The sequence below is a fragment of the Synchiropus splendidus genome, chromosome 1 (genome assembly GCF_027744825.2).
Source record: "Synchiropus splendidus isolate RoL2022-P1 chromosome 1, RoL_Sspl_1.0, whole genome shotgun sequence".
Taxonomy (NCBI): Eukaryota; Metazoa; Chordata; class Actinopteri; order Syngnathiformes; family Callionymidae; genus Synchiropus; species Synchiropus splendidus.
The window spans coordinates 63,024,540-63,043,386 of NC_071334.1; the positions used below are offsets into that span (position 1 = coordinate 63,024,540).

The following is an 18,847-nucleotide window of genomic DNA, read 5'->3' on the forward strand; positions in this document are numbered from 1 at the left end:
AAGTTCCGGGTGACATCCAAATAGATTGAGAGAGAGATTTGAACAGTGCGTTCTATTGTATCGAGTCATGCATCTATCCATGTCTGTCCCCTTAGGAAGGAGAGAGAGTGGGGTGTAGCAGAGAGAGATCTGTGGGGGTAGTAATCGGCACTTATTGTTTGATTTGTTCCGCCCCCACTTCAGTGGTCCACTGTTCAAAATACTTTTGGTATGAATGAGTTATTAATGTCCTTGCAGCATCAAGAATTGAATGGTGGGAAGGAGTTGAACTGACATTGGATATTCCACCAAGCACTGCTCATCCACAATGCTTACTCTGAATTTTGCAGAATGAAATGCATTAAAATGGAAGAATTGGCTTCCCCTTGACTCTTGGTTAGCAGAGGTAGAATCTGTTAGTTTACTAATTATTTCATTTCAGTATATTGTCTTGAGGAGATTTGTGATCTCTCATGAGAAATGGCTCTATTTTTTTGTTTTGCTCTTGTGCGTCTCGATGGTGCAGCTCTGTTTTGGGTCAGTAGATGGCAGTAGTTGACCGCCAATGTGCTTAGTTTGCTGGTTCTCTCTACCTTTCCTCTGTGGCCACACCGATCGACACATCTGCGTATTTGGAACCCATTAGACGACTTTTGATATTTTACTGTATGCCGTTTTCTGATGCGGTTAACGGCAATACAGCAATAACCATTTGATAGGCAGGGGGCGTTTGCCTTGCTTGCACGTATGTATGTGGGTTTGGAAGGTCAGCAGTTTTACACATTCACTTGTTTTGCTGATTAATACAAAAGCACCCAGTTGTCATGCTCAGCGAACAAGGAGGTATCCTGGCCTAACCATAGTTGGGTGGTTGCCATGGCAACAGCCCCCTTAGAAGATGGGCATGAGTACGGCCTTTCCTGTCTTAACACTTTTTGCTGCTCGTCTAATTTCCTGTCAGCTCCTGAGAGCTTCCTGGACTCTCTCCAACACCTCATCAATGGAAACTGTTTACAACATCAATTTCATGATGATTCATGTTTTTTTGTTTTTTTTTACAATTCAGAAAATCACAACCTTTTGATCCAAGTCAGAATTTCACCAAGAAAGATACAAAATCAGCTGATGGATCAGATGAGAATAAATATGAACGTTGAAACTGTACACATGCTGATGTGGGTGAGCATCCTTCTCCAGCAGAGGATTTCCCCCTCCTCCGCCTGACCCATTTTCCAATTCTCAGGGGGAGATAGTGGGGGAGGGGCGGGATGATGGGGTGTACCTACTCTTTTCTCTATGTTGTCTATGCTATATTTTTGTTTGTTTTCCAAACCTGACAACAGACGTTTCCTTTAGCTGTCGAAACTGAGCATTAGCATTAAATACTTCTATTGGTTCTCCTCGTGAGTATTTCCTTGTAGTTTCATGTCATGGTCGTCTTTAATCAAGTTGTGTGAAGGTTGTGGCTCACAGTCAAACCACTGCTACTCCTCATCCACAGCAGGCAGGTTGTATTTAACACCTCCAGATGTCATATAACTCTATTTTACATCATTTTTCTGTGTGCGTACAGGAGAGAGTCGCTGTCCACTCTTTTTAATCTTTATTAATCCACTTTTTGTCTAAGCTGGAGAAAAGGCGAAGTCAGTGCTGGCAAGTGTTGGGCTTGGAAGGAGTTAGAGCCCCCTGAAAGAATTGTGATAAGAATGTATTTTTTTCAAAAGGTTCAAAATGAAAATATCTTTCCAATTTGAAATTCCAAGTACAGTATAGTATTCTGATCTAAATTCAACGTGAGAAGTTACACTTAGTTTTAAAGAAATTACACTGATGCTCATGATTGTTAGAATAGAGTAAATTTGTATTGTCCACCAAGGTGGAAAGGGCTCGTAGGCTCAAACAACTCAAAAAAATGTAAACTGCTTACAAGATGCGTGTGCAAAAACACTACATAAAATGACATTGAAGTGGAAATGAAAATTTATCAATTCATATCAGTATATTTGTGAATTGGTCACGTTGTTGAATTAAGAATGCTTATGGCATTTGGTATAAAGGGTTGTTTAAACCACATTGATACATCTATAAGTGGTAAGAATGATACTCTTAAGTGAAGTGCGACTAAATGTTATAATTATATAACATAATGTTTTATGTTGTACAGTAATAATAATGATAGAATGAAACGAAAAGCATGCAGGATGTTGACATTTGCTGGATGCAGAGCGGATCCTTGACATTGTGGGCTCCACCCCTTTTGTCCCTGTGGTAGACTAGAAAACATGGGCTGGCGTAGCACTAGACTGAACCCAGTTATGCATTATTTATATTTCTATACTCGGCAGTTGAGCCGGGGAGCCATTCATATTATGGACCAGATATAAGGACACGCTTGACAATCATCCATATAAGTTGATTGAGTTTTACTAAGTGTTTTTACTGATGAATAGTGGTTTGTAATTTAAAACATTTACATCTGCTTATTGTTGTAATTTATTGTATTTATTAGAAGCGCTTCATTAATTTACTAAAAGGGGTTGATGTTTTGCATAGTAGTTCAGAGAAGTCATGTATCAGCAATTTGCCCCTCTCCAAATTACTGATATGGCTCTCCTTGAACAATGCCACAACCATAATTTCACCAATTAAATCATTGCTATTATACTACATCATTGGTGAATACATGAGTCAACTTTGTATCCTTGCAGTGCAGTTAAACATATATTTAACGTCGTATGACAAGCGTAACGTGTTCCACCGCCTTTCAGTCCGCTCAAATGAATCCTTTCCGGGTTTTCCTGGCGCTCTGGTCCTCCGTCTGTGTTCCTCGGTCTGTGATCAGAGAGCAGGCGGGGCGAGCAGATGCGGTGCTCGGATCCAGACGCCGCTGTGACTCGCTGGATGGCAGCGGGGATAGCGGACTTTTCCAGTCAAACGCCAGAAGTGGACAGTTCACCCGGCTCTCTGCAGCCGCAGTTTAAAGCTCAGTGGGGCTGCTGGGAAGTGACGGAGGTCCGACCGGCTTCTAGGTGGGTTCACAGGCTCGCTGCGGGGGATGTGCTCACACAATGGGAAACGACGCGCTGGCACCTTCCCGGACTATGCATTAAAATAATTCAGATCACCTTCGGTTTGTTCTCTGTGGTGGCGGCTCTAAGGAACACACCATCCAGAGCCGACGGAGAAGCGTATCAGCCCCGGAGATTCCCTGGACTGGCGCATCAGTTTCACCCAGCTGGAAGAACGTGTTTCCTGCGCATCTGGAGTAAAAAACGTTGCTCTTGCCCCGGAGCAGTTCTCATGTGATCCAACCAGTTTTTGTCTGCGTAAATAACCTTCTGCTTCACGTTTTGTTAGTTCCGCCCAGTGTGGTGTGTGTGACTCTGAGAAGAAGATGCTGTTCTGTGATTTTTGGACAGAAGTGAACTGTTTAGGAATTTGATCCAGGATGTTCCTGCTGGACTCGGGTACTGCTGACAGAATGGAGAGAGGTACACCTCAGAGGAAGACTGTCTACCGGATTTCCCTTACTCTGATAAAGAAGGAAAGTCAAGAGGATGGAGGGAGTGATGGAAGTAAGAAGCTCGAAAACCCAAAAGTTGGAGCCTTCAGGCGGGAATGTTCAGTTGAGGCCCAGCGGAGTGGTCTCCTTGAGCAACTGCAAGAGGTGGAGAATGAGGCAGAGGAGATCCCGGTGTCTCATAATTGCATGAGGAATTTTAGGACGTTTAGCATGGGTCAGCTGGAGCTTGGCAGACTCAAGATATCCAGGAAGGCAAAAGAATCAGAGAAAATTGTGGTGCAAGATGTCGTCTCTGTACCATCTCCGGCCAGCAACAAGGACAACCGAAAAAGATGGCTCTTTAAGTCCAAGAGTGAGGAGAAGAGGAGTCCTGAATCTCACACTAAACCTTTGCTCAATGGCGAGATCGATGCTTTGGACGTCAACAGCAAGTCAGCGTCTGTTTCTATGGAGACACCTTCCAGGAAGCAAAATCCAGGACTATTGCGTCGCAGCTTCAGCTTCCGGCACTGGAGTGGCAGCGAGCGCTTGCGTCTACCAGCTTTCACCAGGGATAAACACCACAATGGCAGTGGATGTATTGGCAAGGATTTGGAGGCCAATAATAAGATGAATGGACAAAATGAGAGTATGAAAATTGGTGCAAATAATGTAGAGCATAAGGTGGTTCTGGCTAGTCCAGGCCGCTTGAGAGAGAAGAGTCGAACTCTTGAAGTTGGAGCTATTCTGAACAAAACTGAGCAGAACCACTGGGCTCAAGCTAGTGGTGCTAAAACCCGGACATTGGATAACAGTGATCTTCAGCGTTTTGGAGTAGAGAAGGAGGGAAATGGGTTTTTGCTACGTGGGAGCATCGGGCGCTCCAGTGAGCGACGTCTGGTGCGTTTTTTCAGTGGAATTTTTTCAAAGAAGGAAGGGGGCACAACCTCATCGCCACTGGGCAGCCCAAGCCCCCTGAGGTCATTTCGTCATCCCAGGGGTGCACAATTCCAGTCCAGCACAGAGAGCATGAATGCACAAAGTAATGACGGTAAACATTTTATTTATTTTTGGCTCAATAACGTCCATGAAAATACTTTTTATGTCGAGTCATGATTCCCTGAGGGCTCAGGGAATCATGAAGTTTTTTGCCTTAAACCAAAACTTTGAACGTAATCCATTTGCAATTAAATTTCATCTATATCATTTTATAAGATGAGCCTTTCTTTTGGGATTCTCAATACATTTAACTTTTAACATTTCTTACGGCTTCACTGTCAAAGAAACGTGTGTGTCTTGAGCAGCAGGGTGTTTGTTTGCACACAGTCATTGCTATTTGTAACGACTTAATGTTGTTTTCTTGTTATTCCTGCCAACACTTTTCTTCTCCACTTCTCATCGAGACATAAAGAGCATACGTTGTTTGATGTTTCATTGCAGGATGAATGGGATTTTGATGGGGAGGGTGATAGGATTCTAAAATAGCAATGTGGGAGAAGATGAAGTCAAACAGGAAGTGGAAGTAGTCAGGAGCTGCAGCTGCATCTGCTGCACACATGGACTTCACTCTGTTCTTCCTGTTACATTTCCCTAAAGTTTGCTAATAAGCAGAGTAAACAAGTCACAAATGTGCTACTAAAGTGATTGGTTTATGCAGATGAAGCTAGTTTTGACTTTCAAATAAAAGACTTGATGATGAACTTAAGATTCCTCCCAGGCTCTAATAGTTTCCAAGCATTTATCAATTTTGCCGTTCCGACGAGTAACGCTATAATGCCTTTCTAAATATATATTTTTATATTGATACAAGCAGGGCAAGAACTATCAAGTTTTTTTTCTGTGGGTCCCACCTGAGTTTTTTTTCAGTCATTTGACAAGGTTGTCTGCCTCTTTTATTATGAATTTGGTCCATTTTTATACCATGTTTGCGTGTGCATGGGGGTGCAGTGGTCGAACTGGTTATCTAAGCAATATCGAGGTCAGTGTGTTTAATGGATTTTTGTTTGTGCGTATGTGTGAGCCTCTACAGCTCTGTGGAGTCTGACTGATAGTAACCCAATTGTACTGCCCCCTGACTATGTTCATTACCATTCCTTGCCATATCTTGCTCTTCTTCACAAACACCTGTTGACAGCTCACTGTTTATTATATATATATATATATATATATATATATATATAAAAAGACAGATTGTACACTACATTAGAGATAGATGTGAAGATGCCTACACGAGCATGAATGACTGATTGAATGGGACTTGGTGTTTGTTCTGGTAAGTTAGGCAGTGGAGTTTCAGTGCTTGCATATGTGGGTGTTATACAATATACTGGAATCACAAATATGGTGTGCGCCTGTCGTTAAAAACAAGGATCTGTAGTGGCTGCAAATCTATCTTTGAGTTTTGACCCCTTTTAGAATACTGAGATGCCTGGCTGCATTACAAGCTTGATCATGATTTCTGACCTGATGAGTGAAGCCCAAGACAACATGGGGGTGGGAAGAGGAGGAGGGGCAGGAGGGATGGCAAATAGGCCAATTTGTAATGGAGGGCAGAGGTCAGACTCATATAATGTCAAGTGTGAGTGATGGGGTGGTGCTGCTCTGATTTAGCCCACTTGCCTGTAACACGCACACATGCACATATCTGGCCGCAGGGGACCTGGAGCCACCATGATGTTTTTGTGTATGAAGACAGCGGCTTCTCTTGAGCTGTCTTGGCCAATATTTGTGTTTAATTTATTGTGTTTGTCTGTGTCAGTTTGCTCAAGATTTAATCCAGAGCCAACACAAAGAGCCAATGATGGACAACAGGCCCCTATATTTGTGAAAAAAAGTGAATCATTAAACACTAATGTTCAGGTGTCAATCAGATATAGGGGTCACAGACATATTTAAGCACATGCTGTTTTACTTATTGAGTATCTGCTCATGGTCATTGTGGTGTGTCAATCAGCTGTAGGTGTGTCATTGTCTTTGTGACACAAGCTTTAGATTCTTCACATCTCTGTAATATCTTAGGTGCCAGTTTTTCCTGTGTGTACCTGACCAGGTGGTACCCACTATGTCATCTGTGTGACTCGTAGTGCAGTTATTACAACAATGCTCTTGTAATGACATCATCCTTGCTATGCTGAGAATTTCAAGTTTTCTTTTTTATACTAAGAAACAGAACAAGTGGTCTGCAGATTATTTTGGTTGTTTGCCCAATACTTGATTCAGTTTTCCATAAGTTCTTCACATTTCTTTCAAGACAAAATTCAAATTCAGCAGTGCCACTGATGTATTTCAACTTCCCTTCCCTTTTGTTTGTTCTTGTTCCAGTCAGCTGATCCAACTGCGAGGAAGTTGTTTGTAAGCGTTAGTGGAAAGAATGAGAAGTACATGTCCAACTGTGAATGAGATCTCTATTTACATTAATCTTTCAGTTTAGTTCTTCCACTTCGCTCTGTCTGATTAGAAATCAACTTTGTCACAGCGTTGATTATTGAACAAGATGTAGTAAATCTTTCTCTGTGAGGAGCAATGTCACTTGATCCCACTTCTCAGCAGCTTTGTGCCAAGTAATTATCCCGAGACGATTGCTCTTCAAGGTTGTGTGTCGTATTGTGATTGGCACAGACATCCACACTGGTCTGATAAATATTCATCGTGGATTGGACTCATTTTTTTTACTAGCAATGTGAGTGTTAGTAGCCGGTAACAAACCAATGATATTACTGAGTAAAACCACGAGGTGACCCCCAAAAACAGGAAGCAGCTGGGTCAACATCCTGGCTGGCAGTGAGAGGAAGGTTTCCCCAACACGAGCGATAACAATGAACTTCTGTGTGTCGCAATGCCCATCATGTCAAGTCTTTGCTGGGATTCCTTCCAGACTGAATCACAAGTTCATCCTCAGAATCACATCTGTGGAAGTGTGGCAGTCATGGGCATCCTTCCAGAATGCAATAACGCTCTTGCCCTCATGGAGTGTCCTTTTATTTCTTAAACAACTTATGTTAAATGCGTTTTATTTGAATTCTTTTTTTAAGTATTAGTAAGATTCCAATATCTATGTTTAAATGTTGAGTATTAGAACTTATGGGCAGATGGACAAGTCTTTGTAGGTCTTGGAAACTCCTGAAGACCTGGGCTTCGGCTGGTCGCCTGATATTCTTCCAGGAGGCTTTTAGCACTTTTGCCTGCGGTGATAGTGATGGCGGTCCCACTTTCAGACACTGAAACTGATGAATTAATAAAAAGAGACTGAAGTCGACTTGACCCAGTAACCCAATTTGTGTGCATGTGTGTGTTTAACGACATTCTTGAGACCCTTGCTTTTGTCATTTATTACATTTTCTTCTCACCAGTGTCACTTGTTTTGCCGCTAATATGAGACTGAATTATAATAGAAAAATATTACTTTAAAGGGTGCTTGTCAAAATGTTACACAACCATTAAGCACACCGCTACATTGGAAAATAACTAATAAATAATTAAAACTTTAGATGTCAGCGACACTGACTTGATGGGTAAGCATTTAACTTTTCTTTTCCCAGATGCGTTTGTCAACAGTCAAGAGTGGACACTGAGTCGGACAGTACCGGAACTCAAAGTGGTGAGTTTGTCAGAAGTTTTTGTTGATATTAAACCTATATTTATATTATAATTTGTTGTCTTTCATCAGACATATTTTGCTTTTATTACACAACCACAATAATATTGTGTGGCTAGTCTTTAATAAAGTTCCAAGTTACCTGATACATTCATGGATTTGTTACTGCAGGGGATCGTGGGTAATTTGGCGAGTGGTAAATCGGCCTTGGTCCATCGTTATCTGACAGGGACGTACGTCCAGGAGGAGTCGCCTGAAGGTAGGAAACAAGTCAAAACCTGGATGTGGTTGACCGTATCTGCAATAAAGTAGTTTGTAGATCTAACTTCACTTGCTAAAACAGTGTTTCCCTCCATTAAGAGCAAGCTATAATTTTAATGCCTTTGCTCTGATTTTTCCACATCTACCGTGTCCTACTGACCCAGCACGGTCAGTTCCATTGCCGACAGTTATGACCAGATTCTATATGAATTATGAATGTTAAACTCTGAATATATTAAATATTTCATTGCTGTAGTTGTTCCTACTAAGAACATTCCAGAGCTTAATGGAAACATTTTCAGCCAGTACAGTTGAAGCTTTTTTCGTAAGAAATAGAAGAAAAGAAGAATCTTGCATGGCCCATTGTGTCTGTTTTTCTGATTGAACAAGATTCTTGTCGTCCCTGCATTAAATGGTCAATCTTTACAAAGATAATAACAATTAAGGTTGATTACCTGATGGGCACTTAAAATAGGAATATATTTTTTATCCTTTTAAACTCGAAACAAACTTCATTTCTGGGAAACGGCCACTGAGGAGAAAACTTTGGAAATCCCTCAACTCTAAAAATAGGGCTGAGTTTCCACGGCCACTGATTGTGAACTACTGAGACCACAGACCATAACTATTCTGAGAGACCACTTCCTGTGTGTGTGTGTGTGAGTGAGTGTGTGTGTGCAATTCCCTTTAGTGAGTTGATGTTTGCAATGAATTATCAAAAATAATGTTGACATAAAGTAAAAATCCTTTTGAATGTAGAGCACAGATTTACAGATCCGCTGAGGACACCTGGATGTGTTGCTTGACTCTGTGGCTGTGTCATCTGATGGCAGCATTCTAGTGTTTTCCAGACTCTTGCATGAATTAACTTTTTCAAATTTTTGTTTGTTTTCTGGCTGCTTTTATATATTAAAAAAACTAGCCGACGTGGATGCAGGTAACTATCCTGTCTTCTTCTTCCCTCACATCCCTCCATCTTTCGACCACTTACAGATCTTTATTCCCTTCCACCACCGCCCCACCTACACCTAGTATAGATTGATAGATAGATAGTAGTGAGCGAGTTAGAGTAGTTGTCCGTGTTAAATTGCCAATAACTCATTGTCTCCATCCTCACCTACATGCAGATTTTAGTTTTGTGTCTAATGTCACCCCTCCCCCACTTCAATGTCTGAGCGGGAGTAAAGGCCCAGCCTGGTTTGGACTGGAACCATACACTGGAACGTTTCTGCAGTTCCTGTTCCTCAGGCATCCAAAAATACACATGTGGGACGTAAACAAAGACGAATTTTAGGTCTCTTAGCAGCAGAAATTCTTGATTTTCATCATCTTCAAATCATCAACATCATCATAAATAACTGTTTAGTGTGAATCTGTAGAGGAGTTGTAGTTGCAGATGTTCTTGTGGTAGATTTCAACTTTTTTTGTGTGTCCATTAATCAACTCTAATTGCCCATAATAATCACTGATACGTCATTGAATCGAGCATTTTGTTGTTTTCATCAGCAGTACTGCAGACATAACCTTTCTCAGCGCCTCAGCAATGACCAGATTCCCTGTCTCTGGTCACCAATGTTAACATTCAGTAGGTGCATATGTGATGGTGATGTTGCTTCTGCAGGTGGTCGCTTCAAAAAAGAGATCGTAGTAGATGGCCAGAGTCACCTGCTGCTCATCCGGGATGAGGGTGGACCTCCAGAGGCCCAGGTCAGTACTGCTCCCCCAGAGTTTTCATCATTCTGCTACAACGATGGAAAAACCTGATTCTAAGAACAAAGAACCCTCCTGACCTCCAGAAGTACTTAGTTTTATCGTTATTGTTGACATGTACAGTATTTGGCTAAGAAAGTCTTCAGATGTTGTTTTGGTTGTGATAGAATACGTGTGTGTGTGTGTAAGACTCTGGTTGCGTGATATTCAGGAGAAACTGGGTCACATGTTTTGTGATGAACTCTGAAAATAGTCTAGACAGGCCACTGCTTCATGAATAATGAACTCACCTGTAAGTGTGTGTATGTTTCTGCAGTTCGCTCTGTGGGTCGATGCGGTGGTGTTCGTCTTCAGTTTGGAAGATGAGATCAGCTTCCAGACTGTCTACCACTACTTCAACCGACTCAGTAACTTCAGGAGTGCGGGAGACCTTCCGTTGGTACTAGTTGGCACTCAAGGTATAAACACATATTTCACCGTGACTCAGAATATGTACTGGTGGTTTTGGAATCTCAGACTGTGCCGAGAAAATGTAGTTTGATGTCAACCCAGAGAAATCTTGCATTTGATCAATTTAAACTCCTGCTTGCATCTACTTGAACAATGGAGTTTGAAAAGTGCATTAAATGCTGATGAAAGCTTATGCAGGGGTTTGTTGCCAGAGTCATTATACGCTTCAACGTAAACCTGCAAAACTGCTACATTGTTGATACGCCAATCCCTCGCCAAATCACGGCCACCTTTCCTGTCCTTAATATCTCACAAGATATAGTCATTTTTAAGTTTGCATTCATGTTTTGCTTATACATTAACAACAGCACTGTCATGCTTGAAAAGCGAATGCAATGTTTATGAGAAAAGCGTTGAGATAGGACTTGCCTGTTTAATGGATGCTGTGCACACACTTGAATAAAACAAGCTACATCACATCATAAATTTTTAGACTCACTAGTGTGATCATGGGGACCACACATCGTTCACATATACTGCTAAATAACCTCAAACATACATTTTATAAACACCACATTAATATGCATTAATATGTTCGTCACATTAGAAGGTACATTTTGTCTCTCTAACAATGTAACAGCACATAGATGATCAAAGAGGCAGATTGTGACCCTTCAGCTTGGTGTTCTTTTGAGGGAATGTAACTGTTGTCTCGTATTTCTGTGCAAACATTTATACACACAGTAAGCCAATTATATACACTCGCTGATTTACACAACTCATAATTCATCATAGAAATGCAGAGGTGACTAACCAAATATTTGTATTTTGATTTCATACATACCTTTATTTTTTTTTTAAGTCATCCTTTTGGTTTTAATGTACATCACCAAAACCTCGTCCGAAGTCTGGAGTGCATGCGCCATGCTGCCCTCTGCTGTCAAAGTAGGATTTTACTCGGTTTCACAAACTTCGTAAACTGACAGTGTCCTGCAAATAGATTGGCAGAATAAAATGTTGCAAAATCCACGAGGTCGCCTATGTGAATGTGTTAGTAATTAAATAATACATGAAATGTAACAGGTTTTGGACAGCAGTGTCGATCCACTATTGCACATCACAATTGAGCGGCTTTCCCTTCCGACATCTACTAAATTGAGTTTTGGAATTTAGAGGGGTTTGTTAACTCTAATGTGAAACAGTCAAACCAAAGTTAACCCTTTGACTTGTGCATCACATTAATTTGGGATATCTTTGTATCTGCTGCCCCCTTTTGGCTTGTGTCCTTACTACAAGAGCGACCATTCTCCACCTTAAGTTTCAATGTAATTTGAAGGAAGAATATACATGTGGTTCCTTTTGATCATTTGATGGCAACTACCTGATGCATAGCAACCCTTTGTGAGTCTATTATTCACATTAGCTGCGTAAATGTAGTTAATTCCGGCAAGACACTGTTAAGAGAGTAAGTAGTCAAATAAACCTTGGAATTGTGAAAACCTTATAGGCTTCGAATAAAGCAGGAATCTTCACGAGAAATATTAATATATTTTTGTACTTCCTCATAGTCAGGGGAAAGTGATATGCCAATATTTTCTAGTCTCAAAGATACATGAAACCGCTGGCACTCAAATTCACTTTTTAGGAGCCCTGGAAGTGGAAATCTCGTGATAATTCGTATCTCGAGATAATTCGTATCTCGAGATAATTTGTATAAATAAAATGAATTAGAAAAAGTCATGCATGTCACTTCCAGGAATGCGTAATACGCATAGCTTAGCCACATATGGTATTATTTTGAGTAGAAGGCACTTGATCAGACTGTTAAAAGCGCACCGACTTGCAGACACTGAATGACAACGTTGACAGTTATGAAGCCATGGGAGACATAGTGGTTACCTCAAGATAATTGTTGTCTTGGGATTAAAAAAAATAAAGTCATGCATGTCACATCCAAAAAAATGAACACATGCATGTCACTTCACACGGATAATAATGAAATCACAAACTCGAAACCTTAACCTTTGCTGGGGGACTTTCAGAATATGCACTTTTACCCTCTGACCAGAAGGTGGCACCAAGTATCCGTCTAAACTGTAACCATGAACTTGAAAGTGAATTGATTCATAAACCGAGAGCCGAATGGGTTTCTTCCTGTCGGAAACTCTGGCCGCCTTAAGATAAAAAAAAAAAAAAGTTTTATCGATTATATGCAAATGTCTTCACTGCTGCATGAGATGTCGCTGATCAAATTCGCTATTTGGTGAATGTACTGTATTGTTCATAAATGAAAAAAGCTGTGCATTTGAAGACAAACGCTGATGAATTTATCTTTTGGAAAGGAGAATAGCGTATAATTACCTGATTATTATTATATTAATTTTCTGATTATTCGGCTTGAAAGTTTTTTTTTTAATCACGACAAACTTTAAAAAAAAATGTCTCTGTTCCAGATGCCATCAGCTCGCAGAACCCCCGGGTCATTGACGATGGTCGTGCCAGAAAACTCTCCAACGACCTAAAACGCTGCACCTACTATGAAACATGCGCCACCTACGGGCTAAACGTGGAACGTGTCTTCCAGGATGGTGAGTTGGCACGGCCGCGTTTTCTCTTCAGGGAAGATGATTCTTAACTCTTTGCTCGTTATCTCTCATTAATTAGGGACACAATTCATGAAGGCACACACTCTAACTGCTGGGAATCCCTGAACATTCTAATATTGGAACTTCTTTTAATGCATTTTTCTATAAGAGTGATTGTCAATGTGGAAGACTCTGGATTAAATAATTGTCAACAGTGATGGATTTCACCTCAGAAAAGAGAGATGGCAGAAAATGCCTGCCCTTTTTTAGGCCAAATTACTTAACAACGTAGTTTACCCAGAATGTCTTGTGCCACTGAATTAGTTGTTTTTACACTCAAATAACATCAAAATAAATGCCTTGATTTACCAAGGAAGCCGGGCATTGTGCGTGACAGATCTTGTGTGATGTGTACATGCACTGGATTCCCTTTAAATTGGTGTGAGACAGAATTCTTGGCCACAGCTTTTGTCTGCGCTGCAGCCGTCTGCTTTTCATACAGCGCGGAAAGGCCTTATGTCTGATGTCTGGGCCTGAGGAGGCGGAGCTCCTTCCTTCCTGTCAGCTAGACTGGGGTTGATGCGAAGAGACGAGCGGCTTTAATTACTGCTCTCATTTCTGTCGGGTTGAATCTTCCAACTTTATTCAAACATGTTTACCTTTCAGATGTAATTAACCGTTATTAATGAACGCTTCATTAGCTCATCAAGGATGATCATCTTTTTAATTACATGGCAAATTATTTGCAATTAAGTCGTCAGATGAACCTCACTTGAGCGTGCTTTGCTCTGCTGCCTGAAACGTGTTGAAAATGAGATTGGTTCAATGTTGATGCTTCAGCTCAACGACTGCAGTTTGGCTTTTGATGTTTTTCCTGCGTGTGCATGTGTGTGTGCGCGTCTACTTTAATGGAAAGTGAAGTCCAGTCAGCTGTTGTGACCTGTGTGTGTGGGGGGGTTGATACTGCTGCGCTCCCTCGTCCATCAGCAGACTAATTTAATTAGCCTAATTACAGCAACATGAACCTCCAGCACTCTCTCACTCTCTTCATGCTCACACACATACACACACACACGCACGCGTCCTCTTCTATGTCACGACGAGCCAGCAGTCCGTGTTGCTAACAAACGCTAATGAGCTGAGATGAGATTAATAATCACTCCCAAATATTCACACTTGATGACACAGACATGTGCACAATTAGACATTATTTCACACACACACACACGCAGTGAAACACACTCACACTGTGGTGCACACGCATGCATACGCAAGATTCAACCACGCTCAAATAATTTGATATTTCTCTCGAAAAATGAAAAGCCTTGACAGAAGCAATTCTTATTTCGATATTCATTGTTAATTTAAATAACTAAACTATGAATTTGTCATTCAATATTTTTGCTCTTTTACTTGTAATGTGTTAGTGGTTAGATGGTAAATATGTCTTCCTCTAGGCAAACCTCTGCTAACATTTTGAATCTCCAAAGTTTTCCACAAATCTCTTATAGAGATAGTTGCACCGTAAGAATTCTCATCCAAAGTTCTCAAAAATAATTTTACAAAATCAAATAACTAGGAGAAGACTTCCTGTCAATGCTGTCGTCATGTGGCTGAGCTTATGTATTGGGTTTGTTGAGCTAACAGGGGCTCCCTGTGGTATCTCTGCTGGTATCACCAGGGCTGAGGGCATTCTTCAGTGTAAGCGTGGAGGTGGGTTTGGATTAGCCGCTTCTAAATATTTTACTTGCTCACTTAATGCTAATTTAAGTTCAAACATCAATCGCTCATCTTTCTTCACTTGTAATAGAAACTAAAAGCCTCCGACAGATTTATGAGCCGTCCTGGACATAAAGAGGCGGGGTGGGAGGCTAGGACGGATTGGGGACGCTGACTCTGCACTCTTTATAAAAGTCACTGGACAAAGACGGAAGACACATAGGTGTGTTACAGCCGACGAAATAACAATAGAAAAACACTTGAGTGACCCTTTATTTCAAATTTTCTATCCTACATTTGACTAAATCTGATCATTTCCCAGGCTCATTTCTTCACCACGGGAACCAACACATATGGTCAGGAAGTTCTTGTGGCTTTAAAGAAGAATGTCCTGTTGGTGGTGCAAAAGTTGAATCTGTTGTTGTCATCAGAGTTGGGCATTTCATGTCAAATGATCCGGTAGCATCCATTAATTGCGTCATGATTCTCGCCGTTGTGGCACTTGGAGGAAAATGTTTACGACTCTCCCCTCATTATTGCGACTGGCAGCTTTAATGAGTTCAATTAAAACAATGGCCTTATCTGTCAGACCATGAAACCAGGTCGCTTTACTAGATGATAAATCCCGCTTACTGTGAGTGACCACATCGAGAGCGCCACAGCAAGCCCACCACGGTGTGTGTCTGATCACCCACTGAGACATGTGACACATCTGCCTTGTCCCCCTCCTGTGATGTTTTCTTCCCGCTGCACATGGAGGTGCCGGACCGAAGGAAGCCTGACGAGCTGTTTTGATGGGGAGCAGTTCAGGATTTGACCCTCCTGTAAATAAGACGGGTCAAATCAGCAGGATCGTCTCTGATCACGAGTACCACAGCGGGATTAGCACGCAAAACTGCAACATGGGTAGATACTGAGAAGCCATTAACAATATTGAAAATATGCCCTGTAAAATTGTGCCTTTATATCTTCTATTCAAGTTTTATTATATTTCCCAAGATATTTACTTAAGCTCTTCTTTGCTGTGGATCATTTAAGGAGCAGAATTTTTGTTAAATGTGAGACTCTTTGTCTGCTTTCCACCTGTCTTTGGGCTTGACAGCCACAGTGGATAATGTGGCCCCTGTGGAGATGTAATTGCCCACCCCTGACTAAATGGTTAAACTCATGTGATGGCGGTTCTGATGGAACCAATTCTTCATTCCTGAGTTTGACTTCTGACACAGGAGTTACACTGGAAGCTTCATCGACACTTTTGGGTCTGAACCCATCATCATTGTGGAAGCCTTTTTACGCTTACTCGTCGGTATTCAGATACAGGGTGACATGTGGTGTGTATCTATGACCTTAATATAAGTCATCTGAAAATATGAACTCTCACAGAATATTATCAAATTCTTGTAAAACTTCGATATGCTAATGATGCTGAGCTCAGCCGCCCATAGTCTTTTAGTCATCCATCTCTTCAGCTCCTTTTCTTTCTCTCCCTCTGTCTCTCTCTCACACACACACACACACACGCATACACACGACAGTCATTATTCTCCCATTAGTTTACTGTCGGGAAGGATGTAGGTGTTTATAAGCTGTAAAGGTCTGAGAGACCCCCTCCACCATAGTCAGACATAATTATCTGAAATATTGATCAACATCATCGGTGACGAATCTGTAAATCACTTACGCGTGTACCTTATATATTTGTAAATAATTTGCATGTTTGTGTCCCTGAATCAGTTGCTCAGAAGATTGTGGCATCCAGGAAGAAGCAGCAGTTATCCATTGGCCCCTGCAAGTCACTGCCCAACTCTCCCAGTCACTCATCCGTCTCTTCCACCCAGGTGTCAGCCGTCCACATCAACCAGGTCAGTGACACTTGCTCGTCGTTGACCATAAAGTCTTGTGTATTCTAACTTTCCTGTATCGCTCTGGTTGATAAACAAGTGGACACAGTTGATGTTTGCTTTGGCCAGTGTTAACGACCTGCAGGTCGTTAAGTTCTGCAATCCAGTGTCCTCCATTGATTTCCCATTAAACAGGCATCGCTCAGCCTCCCCCCCCACACTTCAAATAATCTTTGTGCAGTCGTGAGATAGATTCTGCGGATAACATCATGCTACAGCGCCTGTGTAACACTGACGAAGATGAGTTCTCCATTTGCTTTAAAACCTGCTCATATCTGGAGCACCAGTCACACTAGCAGATACCCCTTGTTGTGCCTGTCATACGTGCACCGTTATAGAAATATAATCTGATGAAAATTGCCACAAGACATTGCCGTCTTATTTTGGACAGAAGTGCACCAGATTTGTTCAGTATTTACTGATGTGGTTTTACTTTTTTTTTGTAGACAAGTAATGGAGGAGGCGGAGTGGGCAGCGGAGTTGTAGTTGGTGGCGGCGGCGGAGGGAGTCTGAGTGACTACTCATCATCTGTGCCGTCCACACCTTCCACTAGCCAAAAAGAGCTCCGCATTGATGTCCCCCAGACCACCAACACTCCGACCCCAGTCCGAAAGCAGTCAAAACGCCGCTCCAACCTCTTCACTGTAAGTAGTTCTGTGCTCCAGTTCCCACCAGTATCATTTTTGGTGTGTCATTAATTGATTTGTGGACCACAGTCTAGAAAAGCCAGTGAGACGGAGAAGGACAAGAAGAGCCTGGATTCTCGAGCGGACAGTATTGGCAGTGGACGAGCTATCCCCATCAAACAGGTGACACTTTCAGCCCCCCCTCATCCCCAATCCCCACCTGAATTGTCAAATCACATACTTAAGATCAATTAGACTCTTCCACTTAGACTCCACCTCCTTAGCTGCACTCTAGTCTGGAAGAGGGGAAGTGGGCAGGACAGCGAGCAGACCACCTGAGCCGACTGTAATTTGAAGGAATCTAGCTCATCTCTTGGCAAATAAGGCAATTAGCAAGCACTTGCCATGGCGCTCCTCTCTCATGTCAGTGGTTCAACTTTGTGTTATCACAGACTGAAACAAACGAAGACATGCAAAGAGGAAGACCCCCGCTGCAGCTCTGCTCCGCTGCAGACACCAATTAATTTGGATTCTGCGATCGTATCATATGACCCTCACAAATCAGAAAGTGCCTGTGAAAGTTTTTTTCATGAAAAGCTAATAATTCACTAACCATTCATATTACATTTCGTGTTTTTTTTCTTTCACAATCCTAAAACTGAAAAATACAGCAAACAGTGTTTTGATGGTGAAGGTGAGCAAAGAAAGCACGTTTGTTTGTTTATTTTTTCTGTTGTTTGGGGATTATTTTGAGAGTATTTCCAAGGCTACGTTGGTTTTAATAAGGTGTTTTTAAGTAAGTTCAGTACTTGTACCAGCTTTACCAGGAAATGGGGCTTTTCCACGGCGGCTCTCACATTCAGCAGCAGCAGTTTTTCGTGTTACTCCTGCTGAGATCGGAAGCGTCCAGCTTTGTTTACAGAGCGACATCTGCTCGTCGCTGCTAATTACTCGATAATCACCGCAGAGAGCCGACGAGCCGCTAACGAGGAGCTTTGAAACAGATTAATTTCCTCAGACATGTCTGCCGAGCTGCCGGGATCGCAAATGCACCACAGAGACTTCGGATATTACCAAACCTTTGTTGACACACTATGTACCTGAGGTGCAAGCAATTAATTACAGTATATAAATGATGATTAAGAGCGAGAAGAGACTCATTTGAACCGTGTAGAGAAATGTAAGTATGAATCACAGTGAAGTGTCAGCGAACTTAAAGAGCAGGCTTCTTCTCACACTGTGTTGGAAGAGCCCGTCATCTTCATCTGCTCTTGATGTCACTCAGTCAGACCCAAAGTCTTCAACGTCACAATCTGACCGTCACTGAAAATTGACATTAAGCATCAACACATTCTGACTTGACAAGTGTGGAGGATGCAGTTGTATGCAGATGAGTGGGCGGGGCCAGCCGGTCACGTCAAGCCCGCCCCTCCCCCCTCTCCCTTGCTACTTGACTGGAATGTTATTTACGCTGTAATTGATTATGGTGGGCGCCGCTGGCTGCGGGCGGGCCGTAATTT

General features: G+C 41.9%; 1 protein-coding gene across 7 annotated transcripts in view; it reads left to right on the plus strand.

Annotated features, from left to right (window-relative positions):
- Window positions 1-18,847, plus strand: part of agap1 (ArfGAP with GTPase domain, ankyrin repeat and PH domain 1) — a 44,756-nt gene that overhangs the window by 5,389 nt on the left and 20,520 nt on the right. For 2 of the 7 annotated variants that reach the window (XR_008413916.1, XM_053856891.1), the window contains exons 1-10: window positions 2,847-4,532; window positions 8,020-8,078; window positions 8,247-8,334; window positions 9,259-9,273; window positions 9,958-10,043; window positions 10,363-10,504; window positions 12,950-13,084; window positions 16,535-16,662; window positions 17,148-17,345; window positions 17,418-17,510. Coding sequence is in view for 6 of the 7 variants with exons in the window: in XM_053856891.1 (XP_053712866.1) it covers window positions 3,428-4,532; window positions 8,020-8,078; window positions 8,247-8,334; window positions 9,259-9,273; window positions 9,958-10,043; window positions 10,363-10,504; window positions 12,950-13,084; window positions 16,535-16,662; window positions 17,148-17,345; window positions 17,418-17,510 (2,049 nt within the window). In the remaining variant the exon portion in view is untranslated. Of the gene's footprint in view, window positions 1-2,846; window positions 4,533-8,019; window positions 8,079-8,246; window positions 8,335-9,258; window positions 9,274-9,957; window positions 10,044-10,362; window positions 10,505-12,949; window positions 13,085-16,534; window positions 16,663-17,147; window positions 17,346-17,417; window positions 17,511-18,847 lie in introns of those variants that run through there. The other 5 variants (XM_053856902.1, XM_053856857.1, XM_053856873.1 and 2 more) reach the window with 5 other exon arrangements.